Below are 10,461 nucleotides of genomic sequence, written 5' to 3' on the forward strand. Positions count from 1 at the left end.
AAACATGTCATATGTAGCAAACATTTCGAAGAAGAATGTTTTCAAGATGACTTGGATAATAGCGCATTGTGACAAACACCAGATAAAGCACTGGGACTTGCTCAACAACCGATTCCGCACCATGACGTCACAAACTGGTAGGTGGCAATAGTGTTTTTTGACAAACACGGATGCCTCCAAATTAAAATGAAAATTACTTTTAATTAAAAACGCTTAACAAGTATTAAACAGTATGTAATAATTTTATATTAAAATTGCTTTCAAAGATTTGAATTCTGAATATGATCGGATTTTTCCTTTAATTAAAATCAAACAAATAAACAATCAAAGTGTTATTTCTTAAGGGCCTCACATCCCATAAAGCATTACATTTTCCAAGCTCATTGGAGTGCATCTTTAAAATCTATTTGTTCAGACAACTTTGCTTGCAATTTGACTCCATCTTCTGCTGTGTGCTTGTATTTCTATGATTACCACTCCTTTCTTCCAAGTTGTTAAGTGGTAGGCTCTCTGGAGGGTTGTCCATATGCCGAGTGAATCAATGACTGTTAGCTGTGTGCGGGAAAGAGGATGGATATACGTATGATGGAAAAAGGTGAGAAAAGAAAAAAGCTTAAGAATCAATTAACATAAACCAGCCAGCCAGTCTGCACATTAGGGTTTACTGGGGTTCACTGAAGAAATATGCAGACCAATGCAACTACACCAGAGGGGATGTATAGAGTTTTGTTAGGTAAAAAAAATAAATAAATAATAATGACAAACATGTTTTATGTGATTGATGTTTACTCTTGCTGCCCATCTGTTCTGTAAAAGTAACCATGTGGAGGTCCTTCTAATTTTAGATTTACATTCCACAAACCCCACCAAGGCCTGTTTGTTATTATCTCTCCTGACAAAGTTTCCACTGCAGGACTTGCAGACGACTTGGTCCAGGATCCCAAATGGCTCTAATAATGTAGTGTTACGGCTGCAGTGGTTTTCTCCCCTTTCCTTGCAAGGTTCTGGATGCAGGCCTTCTGCAAGTGTTCTATTTTGCCCTAATTGGTGCTTGTCTGCTTTAAAAAACCTGTCATACAAGCAGCAGACAGGAGGCTTCTCCCTCTTGCCTCCTCAGAACTCCATTTGGTTTGGTTTGGTTTGTATTCTATGGTTGGGTTTTGTTAGGTTTGTTTGCATTTGCTTATTTCTGTTTAGTTATTGGTTTTGCATTAAGCAATTTTCTAGTCCCCATTTTTTGTATCCCTTTTTCAGGTTTTGTTTTCTTTATTATAATTTGATAAATTCAATTTTAACTTTAAAGAAAATCCTTGTGAGGTCTCCTTTAATGTTACCCCACCAAACAAGCATGGTGGACGTAACAGTAGGAACTAAATATAAAAATGTCACTGTCACATTTCTGTTATTTAGCTAACTTTTGCTTATATTTAGTGATTTTTTTTAATATATATATATTTTATTGGGAAAAACTAAATGTTAAATCAATGCCTTAATACATCAATTCTTTGGATTTGTTGCACAGGTAGTATCCTATCACAGCACAACACCGGAATTCACTGAGCTCCTGAGAGTGACCCAATTTTCACAAATGTTTGTAACAACAGTCTGCATGCTTGGTGCTTGATTTTATACACAATTCGATAATTTAAATGGATGAGCAAATACGTGTAGAAACATCGTGCATTTACTTAAGAGTTGGACATTCTTGTTTACCCAGCTGCTTTTAGTGTCTGCCGCCACAGATGTATTAGCAAGAGAACGACGGTGATTGTTTTTTAAGATAGATCACAAAAGACCAGCCACTTCATACACACACACACACAGTGGGGGAGTTAGTGGTTAGAGCGGTGTGCTTGTGCTCTGTAAAGGCTGCAAGTACCCAGTTGGATCCCCACAGCCTGCACTCTGGTTTCCTGGACAAGACCCTTAAAACCCACACTGCTCACCCGGCACCGCAAATGCCAGCCCACTGCTCTCCAATCGTATGGGTTAAATGCAGAGAGTGAATTTTGTTGCTTTCTACTTGATAATGTACTAACAATACTGTTGAAATCTATTCTATTCACTTCAAACCCCATCACAGTCTCCACACAGAAGAAAAACAATATAAAACTTCTGTCTAGTGCGACAAGGGTAAAATTTCACTTGGATCTGCAACAGCATGTGCACAACAATTCATTTTAACTTGTTGCCAGAGAGAGCAAAGTGGAAAACCGCTGTAAATTTTTATTCAATTTAAATCTAACCCTAAATCTAATTTAAATCTAATATATATATATATATATATATATATATATATATATANGAGTACACTCCATTTAATAATGAAGATGTAACATCAATCCTGTGGAATAGAACTGACCCCTCGAAAAATTATGAAAAAAGAGGAAACATTAAAGATGATGTCTGGAGAATCCTTGGTGTTGTTCCGACAGACAGTGGCTTCTACAACTTCAGGCGAAGAGACGGCAGTCTGGATTCAAGGATAAATCTCACAGTGAATGGTAAAATGAGGAGCTTCAGAGAGGATAGCTAAAATACATTTTTAATTTTATGTTAAACTAATTACTGCTCTGATCTCTGGTCTGTCAAACACAGAGTACACCTACAACTTTTCCCGAAATCTAAATGAACAGCTCTTTATAGATTATCCTTTGACTGGTGGACCATGGACTGTGACTTTTAAATCGGATATAGAAGATGAAACAGTCACAGTAATGAAAGATGGAAAGTTGGTCTTTGATAATGACATTTTCCCGTGGAGAATTGCTGATCGGAATCACGGCATCGATATAGGCCCAATACATCATAAAGATTCTGGTACCTTTGAGTTCAGAGACCCACAAGGTAACCTGGCCTTGTCTGTGGCTCTGGATGTCAGCGTTGGTGAGTCATGTTACATTTCCACTTTCCAAAATGAATCCATGATTGTTAAAAACTAAAATTTACTATCATATCTATGTGTTTTTACAGAACCTGCTGGCGGACTTGCATTGATCATTTGTGTTGTGGTGGGTCTGCTTTTGGGGATATGTTGTTGCTACTGCTGTTGTAAAAAGAAATGCTGTAAAAAGGACAAACCTGCTGTTGTACTGACACAAGGACCTGTTGCCTATCATGTATGTATTGACTTGAATTGATGCTACAAGAGGTGTTTTTCTCGGTGATCCTTATTTTAAATATTCTTTTAAAAGGAGAATTCTGCTTCAGCTGCTCCAGCACCTGTCACATATTATCATGTAAGTATTACTTCGCTTTTATTTTAAAGGTTGGTGGCAGTGTTATAATAAAAACAAATCAAATCAATGCCCCACTCCACATACTATGATAGAGAGATTTATAATACAAATTATCAAATGAGGCTTGAAATCCATATAAAATCATTTGTTGTTAACAAATAAAATTGCCTCGATACTGAAAATGTATTTTCCTATTCTCTTTTGTTTGCAGGGTACGAACCAGCCAACAGGACCAAGTTACTCTAATACATCTTATTCTTCAGTTTATCCTCCTCATCCAGTAAATCCTCCAGCCTACGCATCACCTGCAGCTGTGTCAATGGGACCGTCGGTGGGTTTGAAAATCAAGGTCTTCTGATGATATTCCATGTGTGGAATCCCAGTAAAAATCAGTTTGATGATCACATTTGCTGATGATCTCTTTCGTTTTTTTTTTTTTGTTCTACAGCTGTCGGAGCCTAATACCACTGTGTACCCTCCACAGCCTACCATTTTAAGCCCCCCACAGCCTGAACCCGCTTCTCAGGTGCACACACAGATTTAGCGAAAAAATTTAAAATTCAAGGTTGTTTGGGTTTTTTTATGTGTTTAATGCTAAAACTGTTTCCTTGTTCCATATTTTTCTACCAATTTGCTATTTTCAGGTTGGACCTCTAACATATCAGGAAAGTGAAGCAGCTCCCACTTTCAGCTTAGAGGTCTCTGACGATCAGCCGAGATTTCAGATAAAAGGACTGGCATTTCCCTCGGCTCCTCCTCTCACTGCAGATGCACCCTCGACTGATGTTTACATCTCAGATAAACTAAACTTTTTATGAACAGACTGCTAAACACTGTGTTGAGGGAGCTGTTTCAGTTTGCCCATGCTGCATTTAGTAACAATACATCACTACATGCATTAGGAATCCAGGGAAGAGAGACAGAAATCACGCAGCTGGAATATAAGTTGTTTAAGTTTATAAGTTGTTTAAGGACTTACAAACCTCAAATTTTAGATTTGTCTTAATTATTTTTGGTGACGATCTCATGCCAGAGATCCAAAGCATTTTACTGTATAGTTGTGTAACCTATATAATCTTTAAAATGTTGCATGGTGAAGTCTGATTTAGTGCAGTTTCTATAATGTGGTTTCTACAATGTCTATCTCTCTTTGAAGCTGAGATGCAGCATCAAAATCAATTGTTTTCAAATAACGTCACACATTAAGCCCTTTACAGGAGACTAGACACAAGCTGCTTGCACTGTGCATAGATATATTTTTATAGGTAAAAGATGATGGCTTGCTGGGAAAAGGCTGCAAATTACTAATATGAGTATATATGCATGAGATCAGAATGTCTTCAGGTATATCAATATGACATTTCTTAAAAGTGTTACATTTAAATCACTTTTCCCGAGGCATAAAATTAAAATAACACCAAATTTGTCTACTTGATATTTATAAATTTATCTCAATGTATATTTTAAATATGTAGACGTTGCCTTTGAAAACTGATGACTTTTTAGCTTCCTGTTTAACATTAGTTTTTAGCTTTCAAAATCTTTTCTCTGTGATTTAACTGAGACCTGTGGATGACGAGATAAACTGTTGCTGTTTTTCATTTATTTTTTAAACTTTGCTATGAATTTAAACCATATATACATAATCATGTGTTGTTCAATCTGTGGATTACTGTTTGAAACTTGTTAATATATTAAAAGAACAAGTTTCAAACTTTGGTTTGGAGTACCTCAAGGGTCCATGTTAGGTCCCTTTCTTTTTTCAGTCTACCTCCTGCTCCTCTGTTCCATTTTTTTGATAATTGATATGTCCTTTCATTGGATTACAAATGACTGTCAAATCTACCTTCCGATGCAAAAGAAGGATGTAAAGTAAATTCAAACACTGCCTATTTGTCTGGAAGAAATCAAAGCAAAGCTTGAATGGCATTAAACTTTTAAAGTTTTAAATAAAAATAAGACTTTGTCCACCCCTACATTTTTTCCCCATAATACTGACAGTGGCAGCATCAACACTCTCAATATTCAAAACGTTTTAATTTTTCATAGATGAAAAAATTACTTGACAACAAAAACACTGTGGTTTATTATGCACATCAATATACTAACTTTAAAGATGATCGGTACAGAATTCCTGCTCTTTTCAGAACTAGATTCTGTGTTATATGGGGTAAAGAGAAAATGCAAGTCAGCCTTCAGTTAAATCATACATAAATAACTATTTTAAAAAGAACTTCTTGTAGATATTAGTACTTGTAAATATCAATTTTAAGTAGAATGATTATTGATAAAAGTAGGTAAGTAAAGACAATGCAAAAGATGTTTGACCCAGAACTCAAACCTGAAGGAACTGTATCCACTATACCTTTTATCTAGATGGATGTTTAAATATATGAGTCTATTTTTTAGCAATGGCTGTAGAAAAGTATAGTTTGTCTTTATTTGGAAAATATGGATGCTGTGGTTGTTCATTTTCCTGTTGCATCAGTATAGATTGACCCTGAGGTTCTTGTGCCGATCCGCTTTTGGCCACCCTTCAGTGTACATTGGTTATTGCCTGGCCACCCTTATAAAAATGTTCAGGCTACACCTCTGTTTTAAAGTGTTGCAGTGATTAGATGTAAGCATGGTTATCAAACGTAAACCTAAGACTGGTATATGATTTACAGTTCCCAACATTCAGCACTTAAGAAAAAAATATATATATATATTTTATAAAACGTTTAGCAGTCTCTATTCTCTATTGTTATCGTCTAGCTTTAATTGGACTTATAAATTAATTTATTATCCATTCGGTTTTTTTTAAACCTTAGAACTAACATATTGGCCAGCACATTTATTTATTATTATTATTTTTTTTGGAGGGGGGGTAAGTTAATTGTACTTCTCCCATTTCAAGGCTTTGTTCAGTATTATTGTTTTGATCTCTTTCTACATTAGTATATTTTTTTTAATCCTTTATTGTAGCCCTTTTCAACCAGACAGTCAGTAAAGTCAATGAACAGGTTACATTTTTTTATCAACTCTTTTAATTCCTATGTTATTGATAAAGTTGTTCATTTATTGGCGGTCAATGACGCAGGAAATGGGATCACGTGGTGCTTTTGCGCAGCAGAGCCGCTGGACCAACGCTGTCCATCTCCATCAAATCGGAAGGTGCGCTCTGCGCTTGCGCGCTCTGCAAACCAAGCTATAACATCCTCTTATCTTCATCCGTATTAACGCTGGAATATTTCCACGCTGTTTTTTTTTACACACAGGCTGCAGGTGAGCTCATTTGTTTATGGTCAGTAATCGTTGTGAAAGATACATGGAGGAGGTGGCGGTTGTTTGACACCTGAGTGGCTGCGTTATCCAACAGATGATCGGTCATGGATGACGGTGCTGGCTGATGCGCCTGGATGTGCTCAGTGTGTGTACATCCACGGCGACTAAAAAAACAACCCAGTGCTTGTTTTTCAGTCCCCTCCTCATGCAGCTTGTTGATTGATGAAGGCATGTGGTGTTCAGACTGGCCACTTGTTTTTCAGAGCGGGTGCATGGGCATGAATGACAATGATGTTTACCCACGGATACAACCTGCAATGTGCTGTTTTTTACAGGACAAAATGCGCATTTACGTCTTCCTGATCCTGCTTTTTACCCTTCCTCTTTTTTCAAGTAAGATTCTTCTACTCTGATCATATTCATTGGAACAGCAGTTCTTATTTTGGCCCTCTGAGATAAACAATACACAAATATACCTTCATAAAACTAGTTGTTATACATAAACTATAGAGGTGTAACCTATTTTTGATTTAACTGATTACTAAAATCATATTAAGTCCTAAAAGTTTTATTTAAATTTTTTTTAACAAGTTGATTTGATCTATATTGTTTTGGTATATCCAAAACAGAAAAAAAACTATAGAATGTTGGGCTGATTTTTCTTCTCTATGTAATAAAATTATAGAAATTCTTTGCACTTAATGTCTGCTCTCTATGTTGGATAATGGAACTAACAGTGTCTATATGCTCCCTGCAGGTTGGGAGTTATTAGGTGAGTCGTTTTTTTTATTCGATCCTTGAAAACATCCCTGTACTGAAAGCATGTTGGTGCAGACTGGTTTCTTTTTTTAACAGATTTTGCTCTCTGACAGGTGAAAGAGAGAAAGTTCAAACTGTTTGTGTTGGGAAAGAGTTTCGACTGCCGGTGGACTCCACATCCAGAATTGTGACGTTTACACCAGACTCTGGGGGCCAGCGACGGGTCCTGCTTGAAAGAAGCACCGTGAGTGAAAATCTGTCCTCGTGTTTATGGAAAACAGTGTGGGTTAAACTACACTCCAAACTTCTATTGTTTTGGTGCCATACTGCAGCTCTGTTTAGCTTTTAACTGTACGCATTTCTTTAACCCTACAAGAGGTTAAAATTTCATTGATGAACATGAATAAATACCTATATTAGATTATTCCTAGGGGGAACAGCATTAATTTGTTTCACAGGTTTGGAAAGTCGATTGGAGCCATTTCTAAACAACTGTAGAAAATTTCACATAAGAACAGGCAAGAATGGTTGATTATTTTAGCAAGGAATAGAAATGTTGAAATGACCTCTTTTGGGTGCGTCGGTTCAGAGATTAAAAACAAATAAACACACTTCAAGCCTGTATGAACTGTTGGAACTTAAAGCAAGTCTTTATGAGGATGACAACAGGTTTGTCAAGAATAAAAACAGGTGATTACCTATGAAGCATGGTGTGGGCCATTTTCCCCTCAGTTGTTATTGGGGAGTGTTGGCCTAGTGGTTAGAGCAGTGCGCTTGTGCTCTGAGAAGGTTGCAAGTACCCAGTTCAATCTTTGCAGCCTCTACTCTGGGTCCCTTAACTCCACACTGCTCCTTGGGTGCCACACAATGGCAGCCCACTGCTCCCCAAGGGGATGGGTTAAATGCAGAGAGTGAATTTCCTCATTGTAGGACAATAAAGGGATTTACATTTACAATATTGCTTGATATGATGTAAATAAAAAAAATTTTTATCTCCAGATTTTTCAGCTACCCTTACATCACACGTTTGGTTGTTATTGACACACAGCTGATTGTTCAGCAGAGAAAAAATCCCGGACACAATACACTGGATTTGGATTAGATAAAGCAAGCTAACATTAGGTTATATTGTAAATGTGTTTTTTCTAAAATAACATCCATGCCTGCAGATCATCTGTAATGAAGTCATGAATGTTTATAACAAATGCTATTAATGTTGTATGTTATTTATATTATGGATTTAAATATGGCATCATATATTCAGATAAAGATCTTTTTTTTCACTTCTGTTTTGGAGAGATTCAGAACATCAGAATATTTTTTTCCTTGCAGGTAAGGGATCCTCGTTTTGAGTGGACCAGAGATAAGACGTTAGTCCTGAGAGAAGTGACTTTCAGTGATCAGGGACTTTATGCCAACAAACTGTCTCTTGGTTTCACCTATGAGACGGTTCATCTGATCGTTTCAGGTTAGAGAGCTTTCAGTCTCCTGCTAAATCCATCTCTGTATTCCTCATCTGGTGCAAGATCAATTTAGTATGAATCTCCACTTCATTTGATTGATTTTTATTATTATGTTTGAATATTATGGTTGGACACACTCAGTGGGCCCCATGCAAGAACCATTCGTGCGCAGAAATTTGTTCTTAAATCGTTTGTAGTCATTTAGAAGAAAATGTCACATTTACCTTTTTTTCCTATTTCTAATCTTCTCTCACTTTTGAACACATTTTATGAGAGCTTTAGACTTGACATGGGAGGCTCACACAATCAGTCAGCTGTTATACAAACCAGGCTTTTCACTAAATGACTACATTTGTTTTACTTAGAAGCAATTGTCAATTTTTAGGCTACATCATTAGATATGCTTCTCTCCAATAACCAATTAGTAAGCAGCGGCTTGATACTGCTCTCGACAAGTCTAAGTTTTAAGTCAGAAATATTGGTCACTACACCTGCAACTGGCAAGTCGGTATCCACAGAAAACAGGTTATATTTGTTGTTATTTCGTCAAAAGAAATAACAGTCAATGATAAAGCTAATAATTGAATAACATCTGGAACAGAAAAATGGATAGAAAGTTCAGCAAAGCTAGTTTTACCACATAATTTTACAGCTCTTGTGATCTATTTCACTGTCTTTAATGCTGTGGCTCAGCTCTGAGTCAGCAGGTTCTTGATCTTCTAACCTGTAAAGCTTTTCTTCTACTTCTTTAATGTCTTTTATGTGAATGAACAAGCGTGGGAGTTCCCCTCATATGGCCTTATTGGGGCGAAGATTATGCAGATTTATGTTTCTTGGGAATACGGACTCACGCATGGGTGGAATGCATAAAATTTTTCAAGATCCTTTAGGATAATTTACAGAGGCTTAAAATGTTTGTTGAATTGGATGTGCATTCTTAAAAGCCCACGAAAGAGGAAAAAGTAAGAGAAATTTACAACAAGAGTATGAAAGTGTTGTAACACGACGCGCATTGGACCTATTTTTTATCCAGTATTTAAGTATAATACAATTAATCCAGTTTATTTATGTTCACAACACATCATCCTAAGGTGTTTTACGGAGTTATTTTATTAAATCATACAGACAGATTTTCCTTATATGATGACAGTAAACTAGATTTGACAAATAAACTGGTTTTCTTTCTATTTCACATCTTCAGAATGCATCAAGCCATACAGAAGGAACTACGGGGAAACCTTTGAGCACGGCATCCCCGAGAACGCCTCCTTGTTAGAGTTTTCGCCTCGGGGTGCGCCACCCGAAGCCATGCCTGTTGTGTTGTGGAACCGGACGAACCCGGAGACGAGTGAGGCGGGCCGGGGACGGCTGCTGCGCGGGGGAAAGGTCTGGGTAGCAGAGAGGGTGACGCAAGCAGATCAAGGCAACTACACCGTGAAAGACGATGCTGGGAAGGTGTTGTCTCGCAGCACACTGTCTGTTCGTGGTGAGCATAAAAATTTATTTTTTTGCAATACTAACACTCCCAGCTATAATAATGATGTTTTTTCCTTCTTTAATTTATCAAACTGTCTTTCATATAAATCATATGTCCTCCTTTCTTCTTTTATTCTACATGCTCTTGCAGGGTACTCCTTCAACATTACACGTTTCACCAAGGAGTCTCTTAACCTACCCTTGTTTCTTCCTGTCCATCATATTTTTACCCCAAGTCGAATACCGGATGATTCCTC

General features: G+C 37.0%; 2 protein-coding genes across 4 annotated transcripts in view; both read left to right on the forward strand.

The window, feature by feature from the left end:
• Positions 1-2,311: 2,311 nt before the first annotated feature.
• Positions 2,312-5,207, forward strand: LOC107088195 (extensin-like). Its single transcript, XM_015380213.1, has 7 exons — positions 2,312-2,504; positions 2,599-2,886; positions 2,974-3,119; positions 3,195-3,239; positions 3,451-3,570; positions 3,688-3,765; positions 3,884-5,207. Exons 2-7 carry the CDS (start codon positions 2,718-2,720, stop codon positions 4,055-4,057), a joined length of 732 nt encoding a protein of 243 aa, XP_015235699.1. The 5' UTR covers positions 2,312-2,504; positions 2,599-2,717; the 3' UTR covers positions 4,058-5,207.
• Positions 5,208-6,264: 1,057 nt separating this feature from the next.
• Positions 6,265-10,461, forward strand: part of LOC107088197 — a 12,241-nt gene continuing 8,044 nt past the window's right edge. For 2 of the 3 annotated variants that reach the window (XM_015380217.1, XM_015380216.1), the window contains exons 1-5: positions 6,532-6,899; positions 7,264-7,278; positions 7,379-7,509; positions 8,598-8,733; positions 9,930-10,214. In XM_015380217.1, coding sequence (XP_015235703.1) covers positions 6,641-6,899; positions 7,264-7,278; positions 7,379-7,509; positions 8,598-8,733; positions 9,930-10,214 — 826 coding nt within the window. In that variant the 5' untranslated portion in view covers positions 6,532-6,640. Of the gene's footprint in view, positions 6,507-6,531; positions 6,900-7,263; positions 7,279-7,378; positions 7,510-8,597; positions 8,734-9,929; positions 10,215-10,461 lie in introns of those variants that run through there. The other variant, XM_015380218.1, reaches the window with a different exon arrangement.

The sequence above is a fragment of the Cyprinodon variegatus genome, unplaced genomic scaffold (assembly GCF_000732505.1).
Source record: "Cyprinodon variegatus isolate N-32 unplaced genomic scaffold, C_variegatus-1.0 Scaffold210, whole genome shotgun sequence".
Taxonomy (NCBI): Eukaryota; Metazoa; Chordata; class Actinopteri; order Cyprinodontiformes; family Cyprinodontidae; genus Cyprinodon; species Cyprinodon variegatus.

Bases quoted from the DNA above. Each gene is read 5' to 3' on its own strand.
- LOC107088195 (XM_015380213.1), top strand. From the start codon at position 2,718: ATGAAAGATGGAAAGTTGGTCTTTGATAATGACATTTTCCCGTGGAGA. The intron at 3,120-3,194 runs GTATGTATTGAC...TTCTTTTAAAAG, and splicing joins AAGGACCTGTTGCCTATCAT to GAGAATTCTGCTTCAGCTGC. The intron at 3,240-3,450 runs GTAAGTATTACT...TTTTGTTTGCAG, and splicing joins CACCTGTCACATATTATCAT to GGTACGAACCAGCCAACAGG.